The sequence below is a fragment of the Parasteatoda tepidariorum genome, chromosome 2 (assembly GCF_043381705.1).
Source record: "Parasteatoda tepidariorum isolate YZ-2023 chromosome 2, CAS_Ptep_4.0, whole genome shotgun sequence".
NCBI lineage: Eukaryota > Metazoa > Arthropoda > Arachnida > Araneae > Theridiidae > Parasteatoda > Parasteatoda tepidariorum.
The window spans coordinates 87220514-87231896 of record NC_092205.1 but is presented as its reverse complement, the minus strand read 5'-3'; the positions used below and the strand labels follow the sequence as shown (position 1 = coordinate 87231896).

The 11383-nt window shown below is 30.2% G+C and overlaps 1 protein-coding gene across 1 annotated transcript in view; it reads left to right on the top strand.

Moving 5' to 3' along the window:
- The first annotated feature begins 6916 nt into the window (after window positions 1-6916).
- The window catches only part of LOC107454071 (uncharacterized), an 11085-nt gene continuing 6618 nt past the window's right edge, over window positions 6917-11383 (top strand). The window contains exons 1-3 of the mRNA XM_071177003.1: window positions 6917-6995; window positions 9814-9883; window positions 10851-11021. Of these exons, the coding sequence (XP_071033104.1) occupies window positions 6917-6995; window positions 9814-9883; window positions 10851-11021 (320 nt within the window). The remainder of the gene's footprint in view (window positions 6996-9813; window positions 9884-10850; window positions 11022-11383) is intronic.

Below are 11383 nucleotides of genomic sequence, written 5' to 3'. Positions count from 1 at the left end.
ATCATAGAAAGCAGTAAGTTCAACTCGCTATTCAAAGCATTGTAGAGACTAATAGCAAGAAAATATAATTAAAGGTAACATACATTCAAATTGCTCACTGCAATTTTTCTTCTTTGGTTATTTGTTTGTTTTGCTTTGTCTAATTTAGAAATTTATGTAAATCAACACGTTAAACATTAAAATTAACTAAAGACAGAGTTAGTTTCAGTTTTAGAAGTAAAAATCGATTATACGACGTTATCGTTTATACGACGTTATCGTTTATACGACGTTTTTCGGTGGTCCCTTCGGAGTCGTATAAACGATGCTCCACTGTATAATATGATAGCTGAAGTATTAAATTAATTCGTCACGCGAAATCTGACTACTCGATTTGAATACTTGACAAATCAGCATTTGGCTGATGCTTAAAATTCAGCTACAAATGATCTCTGCACACGCATTAACTAAACACAAATAAATGGGAAATGTGGTGAAATTTTACAATGATGAAATTTTAATGAAATTAAATGCTTAGGGAGAAATTTGTGAAATAAATGGGAGAAATATAAAACTGGATGCTTAGATTCTTAAATATGAGCTTTCTTCAGATAGTTTCTGATTTAAAGTTAACTTAAATTTGTATTCTGAATCCTATTTATATCCTGAATATTTATCCTAAAACGTTTTTTCTCAACAGTAATATTTAACTTTTCTAGGATCAATAAAAGCACCCAATTTTATTGAAAACAAGAATACTAGTTTGGAAGTCTGTTGCAGCAAATGTTTTGCAAGACCCGGTTTCTGCAAGGATGTGAGCCAAGCCATTGGCGATACTTATTGCAGGTTATGTGCATAAACTGTTAAAATTATAACCCTTAACTTATGTAAGGTACATTAAACGGTTTTGTATAGATATATTTAGATTCTTTTTGAACACCCTGATTTTCAAGTCATTTCTCTTTGTAAATGTAATTTCTACAGTAAAACTATTTATTCTAAGTACTTAAATCAAAATTTACCGTAGTTAATCTAAAAAATCCCTTTTTTCTAAATGGTCCTATAGGAAGGAATTAAACTTTCAGCATATTTAGACGAATTTATGATAGAATTCCTAAAACTATTCACATTTAAAATATCTTAGCTGAAACCACTCTGAATCAAAAATTGATTTAAATATAATATAGCAATCTTTGAATTAAATTGAACATTTAGCTTGATCGCTTAAATAATAACTAATTACAAGTTATACACAGTTAAACTAAATTATATATAAATATGCTGTCCCCGGCTGAACAAACACGTTCATTGAAACAAAATATAAATTAGAATAATCCGCCTAACGAATAAAGGTTTGTGACCACTCCAAAAACAAAATAGAGAACGGGGAACTGCAAGATTTTCTAAAACTACTATTTAAACGAGTACAATATTACTGAGGGTAAACTTAAGCTGTTAAATCCAGGATTTAATTGCAATATTCCTATTCGGAACAAGTTTTGGTAATTCTTCAGATACATCGATTTTTGCCTTAGTCCACTACACTCAAACCCCTGTAAATTTTTATAGTTTACTTCTAAATGCTTAGCTTTACAAGATGGCTTCTATTTTATTGTCTGTTTTCGTCTTTTAAAAACAATCATTCATAAAGTTTAGAAGAACAACCCATGCAAATGTGACAGCTATTTTATATAAATTTCAAACGAAAGTAATCTTCAGTACTGAATAAATAAAATTTTGAACATTGATTCATTATCTACGCAAGTCTAAATTTCGTGTTCGGCTTCTCCTTTTTATATAATCGCAAACACATACTTTACCAAATAAACCAAAGACGAAGCGAATGAAATTAAAATTCTATAGTTAAATTTAGGTTTCATCAATTGGCAATGTGCATCGTTCAGAAGATTAATTTAGCTATCCTGAGAACTTATTTCCTTTGTAAATTAGTTTTAAAATTGTTTTTAGACAAGTGACAGGATAAAAGGATTTAACCCTTAAAAAAAAGCAACTTAATTACATGGTTGAAAATGAAGTGATTCAAAATTATTAAACCTGCGTTAATCAGAGTATTACAGTTTTGTTACATAATCAACAATTCATTCTAATTTCTACTCTGTGCCCAAAATTGTACCAGTTTATTATAGAAGAGCATTTTTGTTGCTTTCGTTCGCGCCCACATATTGGTACTGCGCCAGTTTCGACAAAGCGCCAAGTCTCCGTGCAGAATATTTCGTTAGTTTTTAATGTAGATTTGAATAGCTTCGAGCTGCAATTTTCATAGTTTCAGTTTACGTTGACTGTCGAACGAAAATTACCTAATTCTGTTTAATGCTAGTTAAAAGTTTCCTTCAAAATAAGACATTCTCAGAACTCAACCATAATCTGTCTTGGTTGCCTTAATTTACGGAGGGCAGCGATTTAAACCATGCAAAGTTGTTCTTGGTTTGCAGCCCAGCAAACAGTTTTTATTTCTATTATTATCCGTCAATGAACAGCCGACCCTATATTTGGGTTTACGACTACTAATGTTAAACTCCGTAGTCATGTAATTTTGAACCAATTCAGAAGACAAGGAAACGTCTGGATCAGTAGCCCGATAGGTATTGATTTGTTATGGAAACATGGAGGACTTTGCGACACGACAGATTTAAGGTGCATCAGTCACTATTTATTACAGTCTTCGGCCGGTGGGGATCAAACCCTCGAACTCTTGGACATGGACCCAGTGCGCTACCGACCAGCCTATCCCGGCCTATACTAGATCTATTGAAATTCTAAAATTAAATAGTATAGGTAAATATTATTTTACTTTCAGTAAAATATAATTTTGTCAAACAGTGTCTTGATTATAAGGCATACGAGGCTATAGTGCCGAAGATCTTGAAATTCTAAATTGGGTCCCTCTTTGAAATATAAATGAAAGTAACTGACCTAAAAAAAAATTGATGTATCTTACAGCTTTACATAACAAATTAAATCTGTTTTTATACTAAAGGCAGTGAGAAGTGGTAATGTGCATACTGCCGACATTTTTAAATTCTGCGGGTTTTCATCACTGATCAGAATTTCAAAAATTTCTTTATAGATTCAGCGAAGCACTAAAATTTAATATTTATGTAGACTGGTTCATGTACTAAAATATAATGTTTATATAGACTGTTCATAATATTTGAGTGCTACGAGCTAGAGAAACATATTTTATGCCTCTTAGAAATAGTCTAGATCTGATTTTAAATATTAAAACAGTACTAGTTTTTTTATCATTTCAATTATAATCCTGCATTCATTAATTGCAAAATACCGTACTTAAAATTTCATTATTTATCATTCATTTCATGTTTTGTGTGATACGAAAGCTGTTGTGCTTTTTAAGTATATCGTTTGCATTGTTAATGCTTTAGTTTTCAAATGAGTTATTTTCATTAGTTGATTTCGTGCGCAAGTTAAAATCAAAATTCTTAAATCCTATATTAATATTCTACGGTATTGATGAGGAAAAATTATACTAGATTTGATTTCGGCAGATATTTTCCTTGCGGTAGCATTTGACCTCAAACTGATCAGTACAATAAAATTTAAGTTTAAAAAAATTAAGTTTACATGAATTAGACATTACATAAAATGGATTTTTACTGCAATAAGTTTGATATTTAAGAAAGCAGTTTATAAAATATTTAATTGTCTCAATAAAAATGTTTACTTTGAGTTCTTTTGGCAGCGTATTCAATTCTGGTGAAATGCCTGTTTTCTTAAAACTTCATTAACCACAGGGAAGCTTGATGATGTGGATCGGAAAGCTTCGAAACAGCTGGGGGATTTGAAGTGACAGTGAAGTGCTGATTTGTTTGTTTTTCAACGGAATAAATTAATCTGAAATGTTTTTAAGCCCGCCCCTGTAGATTTCTAATTTGTCTATGCGTAAATTTGAAATTGGATTAAATTCTGATTTACTTTGAAGCATTAAGACTCCATAATTTTGGCAGTTTTATAGGTCACAATCTTAGTGCTTAAACTATTTTAAAACTTTAACTGGAATATTAAACACATTTCAATTCTTTAAATGAAATTAAAGACATGCATCGGTACTGTTTAGTTTTGAGACAGTTCTTGCACTTTTTGTTATCTCTATAGTTGTATTGTATCTCGTATTTCTCTTTAAATGTAAATAATCTGTTTCGCTGAAATGTAGATTTTGTAAAATATTGTTTTAATCTGAAACAATGTAATTGTTATAGGTACTAATAAAAGAGAATGTTTTTAAATGTGTTTGTATTCATTGATATAATTCCTATCACTTGAAAAAAGTTTGAAACATGAAGCACACTTTATTCTTAAGAAAATGATTTTATTGTATGCTTTTACAAATGGGTTGGATATGAAACTCTTGTATGATGGTTTAAAGCATCCCGTATAAATGTACAGACCTCTTGAGTGGGGGGGGGGAGGGGAAAACTTTAAATTCACTTCAAAATTAACTTTAACGGATACGAATTTAGTTTAAACGGCAGTTTCAATAATTCTTCAGAATTTACTTTAACTTTAAATGTGCTGTGTTAGTTTTTGAATATATTATTTTTTTGTAAGGAGACTTTCAGATAAACGGAGGTTCCAGAACTCTAGAGGACTTTCTGACCTCCTTTAATTTAAATTTTAGGTTTTTAAATTCTTTCGGTTTTACCTTGAGTAAAACTTTAATATGGCTCAGCAAAAGCCATGTTTTGACTTTGTTGACTGACTATACATCCACTCCATATTAATGAAAGAGTTAAGGCTGACAACAACGTCGCTTTGAAACTAAACCGCGGTAACTCAAAAAAGCAAGTTTTTCAGGAGAACGATTTCTAACTTTTCAAGAAAGCGAATCGCACCATTGCGATAGCGATTCATCTGCTCTCTAAATTAATTTTATAGAACTTATGAAAATAACACGTTGTTTCTCTAAAATGGTGATTTTTTTTTTACACAAAATGACCCAAATATCTCGTGTTTCGATTTTTTTTTTTTGTTTTTTTTTTTTGAGTTATTACGGTTCAGTTTCAAAGCGACGATACAGGAAACTTATCATTTGGGATTGGATTTGGTTAAAATGTCGGAAAATTCATTACTGAAGTTAGTAATGAGGATGGATAGGTAATTGCACTTAAACCAGTGTTAGTATATAATTCAATTAATAAGAATTTAAAAAAAAAACCTTTTATTTCATAGAAATTATCAAAATTTAAGAAGTAAAATATTTCAATAATAAAAATATATAGTAGAAATTATAGTTTGTGTTCTCCACCAACAATCTTGTTGCACACATGTGCTGACACTCCCCGTTTCTATCATTCACAGAATTAAAAATATAGAGCATAATAGAATGCAGAAAAAACTTAAAAAGCAGATTACGGCGCATTGACCTGAATTTCCACAAGTGAGCCGTGGTGGCTCAGGAGATAGAGTGTTCTCCTTCTAATGAGGTAACCCGGATACGAATCTCAGCGATGGCTTGTAGATATGAATTCCGCATCTGGCTCACACTGACCACAGTCACCAGATGGATCATGGGTTAGTCTCCTTGCCTTCAGACTTTCAGTGGGAGGTTCTCACGGTCTTCCTCTCCATATAACGCAAAATCGGGTTAGTTCCATCAAAAAGTCCTCCATGAAGGCAAGTTTCTCCCAATACTTGATCCAGGAGTTGCTTGTTTTCTGGATTGAGTTCAAAATTACAAGGCTACGGAGTTGAACATTAGAAGTCGTAAACCCATAAATTGGGTCGGCTGCTATAAAATAAAATTTCTACTTGTTTAAACTGAATATTCGACGACGATTAAAACATATTTCTAAAAATAACGCGCTACCACCTCTCGTAACTCAATTTACTATTTACGATGCTGTGAGTGAAGTAGTGAGACTATAGCGAGAATTTCTGTCATTCACAAAACTGGCTGTATTCTGTAGAATGAATAAGGGCTCGGTTTTGTAGGTCGGAGCCCGAAAAATTCTTACCCGAGCTCGAGATACACAAGATAGAACCAGAGTCCATTACAGCCTGAGATATACGTCGGATAAAGGCTTTTGTCTAAACAGGGGAATTATTCCTTTAAGACCTTTTAACGTAATTAAATTTTTACACTTAATAACTGAACACAACGTTTGCTTGAAAGTAGTAAAAAAAAATTGATGAACATTTTATCTGGAGTCAGAGCCAACCCAGGCCCGAAACCTCTTCAGTAAACTAGTATAAGCCCGTCTCTGTCGGTATTCTGTTAGACGAATGTTTAGTTATCTTGAGTTAAATCTGTTATGACTCTATTATTTCCAAACCGATGGATTTTGTTTTGTTCTTTATAATTTTTTACAAGTTTTAGATTTCAATTTAAAATTTGCTTTAAATATTAAACTGAATTTAAATTTCAGCTAATTAAGGAAGAGTTTAAGGCGTAAAAATCTTTCTATTTTCTTTTGTACTAAAATTCACAGTATGCAAAGTAACGCATTTTTTAATGATATAATGTATTAAGAACTAATATTAAATTCAACTAATATTTTTTCAAGTGGTTTCTTCCTCTTTTCAGTATTCGGTTTTGCCCTTGCGTTTAAACATTAAAGATCATTTCTATGCTCAAATTCAGCTATATTGTTACCGATGATATGACGGCAATTTGATTTGAAAAAAGTAAAAACATTCAACACATGCAATGAGGGAATATTTGTATTATTCAGCTTTTATCTTAATTAAGTGTAAAATAAAAGATATAATTGAAGTTTATGCAATTTAAAAAATATTAGGTGTACTACTTTAACTAATTTTAATTTAATGTTTTTCGTTGCTATAGAGATCATTGGTTTTAAATTTTTACTAAAAGCATTAAACATTCCAGCAAAATCCCGTTGTGGGTTATAGAGTGTTAAAAAGGTTTAAGATTCAAAATTTGGAGATAAACACCAAAATGGTGGCAATGCGTTCAGCACTGCTCATCGACAGCCCTTACTTCACAGCCAAACTTGTACCCATCGTTTTGAAGCTGGGTAGACTTTAAATTGCTGCCAGAGATCGAGCCCAAAATTTGATAATGACAGCTTAGCGCTTTAACCAGTCTACTATCGGTTTTCGAAATTTTTACTAAAATTGAAATTTAAAATTTTTTCTCAAAACCACTAAATAAATAAATGAATAAGTGAGTCAGTTCATTTCGCAACACTGAATAAAAATGATAGATAAAGTAAGCAAATAATAAAAATAAATAAAATAAATTTATATAAAATTATTTAAGATCAGTATAGTATTGTGGGGAAGTGGAACCCATATTTGCCCTATGTATAGATAAACTCCTTGAGATGGCTTAAATTTAAATAGTTAATTTCCTAAAAAATGAATTTTTTATACAGAAAATAATAATCTCTTCCCTGTTTTTATAGGTTTTGCTTAAAGCAAAGTTAAAATAATTTTTTCTATGTTAATTGTATCCTTTAAATAAATAAAAGTGAATGGAAAAAAATCAGTTTTTTTTAAACTTAAATCTAAAATCGATCATTAATATTATATTTTCTTGCACTTAGAGTAACCAAGTTTTGAAAATATTTCCAACAATACTTAACAATGAAACTTTGACAACAATAAACTAATCGAGAGTTTTATAAAATTTTAAGAAAGATATTGTTTAAACAATTGTTCACATTGTTGCAAACGAAGCATCTGATTAAAAAAGTTTTATTTTACTCATTCTTGTTTGAGATTTCTCAAATGCTGGTTGTCTTTTGTGAGATTAAAAAGTGAGAATTATGGATAAAAGCGATTTATATCGTTTTGCTCTTTTGAATCATTGGAGAAAGGAAAGGGAAAAGTATCCCCGACCTAATCGTAAGTGTATAAAAACATACTTCCTAATATTTTTTAAAAAATTTTATTATTTATTCAAATGTACCTACAATATTGTTAAAAAGATATGAAACTTCCTTACAGAGATAAAAAATTTTCCCAGAAACCTCAATTTAATGAAGATTGAGAAAATTTCGTAAGCATTAAAAAAAATTGACAAAAAATGTTTGAGCATATTTTATAAATGATACTATTTGTATTAAATTGAAAAAACAACTTTATGTATAATTTAATAAAACTTCTCTTTTTAAAATGGGTAATCCAATTTAACTTTTGGTGCACTACAGTATTAAATAACAAATGAAGAAATATTCAAATAGAAATTTGCAGGGAAAACAGGTAAGAGTATAGAATTGGGTACCGCTTGTGGATTGGGCACTCCAATCTGAAGCTTAAACTGAATGTTAAATCTGCCATTTTCCAGACATTTCTATCCAGATTTCTTATTTCCTATTTTGCTCAATTTGTCGAAAACAAAAAAAATCTTAATTTGAAACAGTTTTCCCTGTTTTCTGTATAAAAATATAAAAAAGAAGAAAAAATTCCAAATAAAAACTTGAAAAGCGGCAACCAATTGTACATTTTTATTGAGAAATATAAATATGTTATAGATTTTATGTTTTTATATATCTGACTCAAACATTTAAAACAGTCAAAATATTACGCTAGAATGTTATTTAACCATTTGAGTGTTATTAATTCACAATAAATAAAAACTGGTGTAAATACCAATCAGAATGTGTTAAAAAAAACTATGAAATATTGTATGATATTTCAAGGCAATGCCGAAAGAAGTGTTATCACATTCATTCAAGTAGTTAAATGTAATCTCCAATGAATAATTAAGCTTCCCCCAAGCTGAGATGCTTTTAATCCATTTGTAAAGCATTTTCCCTAACCTTGGCATAAATTTGGAAAGCGCCAAACGATAGATATATATTTGTAAACAATCGAAAAGAAAAGGTAAAAGTTTGATTTCGATATTGTAATGCTGAATGAGATGTGTCAAATCATTACCAGATGCATTAAATTATTTTTGCATCTAAGAATACTGACATTGGCGCATTTTTATATTGCCAGTAAGTGTTGGTGAGAGTTTGTTGTGTTCTTCCAATACCTCCTAGAAGATAGAAGGCCTCTCAACGGGTTATCATAAACAAGAAATTTAATCCTTTAATAGTCCAAACGTAATGACATCTTTCGTATTAACCATCATTGTCCAGCTTAGTAACCCGAACTTGGCGAACAAAGGCGTATCCTTTGGCCAAGAACCCGAACATAGAGAAAACGCACTTATTCTTGGATTCCCAAAAATCACCAATACTGTTGCAATGCTGCTTCATTCATTTTAGTAATATGAGCCACTTACACTGTGGTAATGGGATCTAAATCTACTTATATTAGTGTTTAGTATAATAAGCTTCTTAGGACTTTCCTAAAGGAATAAAGGATAAAATTGCTTTAATGAGGTAAATTTTGACAATGGATACTGAGTATTTTGGCAATTGCACAATGTCAAATTACACTGAATATAGTTAATATTTATATTGAATTTTAAAAAGCGGGTTTTGCTTAATATAATAACGTTAAGTCACCGGGAAACTCCAAGAGTAAATCTATGTTAAAATTAATAAAATAAAAATTAAAGAAAAAATGAAATTATTCAAGCTTCAATAAATGTGTCGGTATATGGTTTTCAGTTTTGCGCTTGATTAAGCAGTGTTGATCAATACCGTTTATTGATTATTTACATTTTTACAGCGTACGAAAAACAACCATACGGCTATTTTTTTAAAACTTTTTTTTTAATAAAATGGAGGTTTCCAAAATTACATACCTTTTTCAAAGAAGATTTTCTACCTTTTTTATGAATTTCTTTTATTATTGAGCAGAATAAACACTTCAGAGATTATTTTAAAACTAGTTTTCTATTCAAATTATTAAATTTAATTTTAATTAATATTTCAGCATATGAGGATGGTAGTGAATTCGAAGATGAATTCGATTTGGATGATATTGAATTGGATGAAATTGATTTGTAAGTAGTTATATCCCTAAAGTTTCATGCCTTTTGTCATAATTTTCTTTCTTTTTTTTCAATAAAAAAGCACCCTTTTGAATACTTGAAAAATTTACACAGAAAGCAAGAACGCAATTAAAAACAGCGAAACATTTAACCCTTTGTGGTCGTATTAAGTTCATACATGGGTGTCATACTGGTAGGAATTAATTTTCAGTAAAGTAATACATAACTAACAATAATACATAATATGCAAAATTATGAAGGAAAATATAATTTATTAAATCCTTTTTATACTTTAGATATATGTAACACAATAATATGTTTCAATTTTATTTGAACATATTTATTTACAGATTTTAAAAATTATATTTTATAGGTCTCGCGTGGTATCTTTCAAAGCAGTCTTCAATATGAAGCACATGTTTTCGAGGACATGCGCCGCAAAAATGATTAGTTAGGCGTCTTCCCGGCTTTAATTTTTCTGTTTGAACATACAGAACAATCTTTACTCTTTACATCTTTACAGTGCCGCAATATATTTAGTTTGCATTACACTGTGGCTAACATCTTTGCTGTGGTGGCTGAGAGCAGACACACGACTGGAACGGTTAAAAAAAACGTTGGTGGCTGAGATTAGACATACGACCACAAAGGGTTAAAACAGCGGTCTTACTGTTTACTTATTTTGGTCAAAAAGCACTACTGCTGGTGAAAATCGACTAAGATATGATATAAACATAAAATAATGAACAGTCTATTAATAATGCGATAATGCTGACCCAATAATAAAAAAACAATCAAAAACCTATTAAAATCAAAATTTCTTAAGATACACTGTTTTATTTTCCACACTCTAAACCTAAAGAAACTCTGGAAGTCGCCTTCACAGATCAAACAAACCATTAGAAATCACGAATTTTTTTAGTAAAAATCTACAACCCTTAGACAGATTTGAAAAAATATATTCCTTTTATGATTTCAGTGATGAGGAATATATGATGGAGTTAAGAGCTGAGGTGCCATCATCTGATGATGATGGAGTTGAGAATGATGATGAGGTAGGGGATGATGATGATGAGGGGGATGAAGTTGTGAATGAGGTTAAGGATGAGTTTAATGATGATGAGGGAGATGAAGTTGAGGAGCTGAATAGGTATGTTAATTAGAATGTTTCTTAATGGCAGTTTAATATTTTAGTTAATATTATCTTCACTGTTTGAGTTATTTTTCATCCTTTTTCAGGTGACATTTTCGTAACTATTTTAAAATGAAATATTACCATAAAATTGGAAGTGACTACATATCGCTTTTTAAGTTTTATTAATCTCTATGAATAAATGGTACAGATGATTTAAAATAAATTTATTGAGAATGAATAGAATTAATGCCAGCAATTATTTAAAAGATTAAAATCTTTGCATTGACGAAAAAAAAAAATGTTTTTTTCAAAAGGCATTAACTTTACAAAAGTTTACTTAATAAAATAAAATAATTAAAAATGCAAATGCTGAAGGA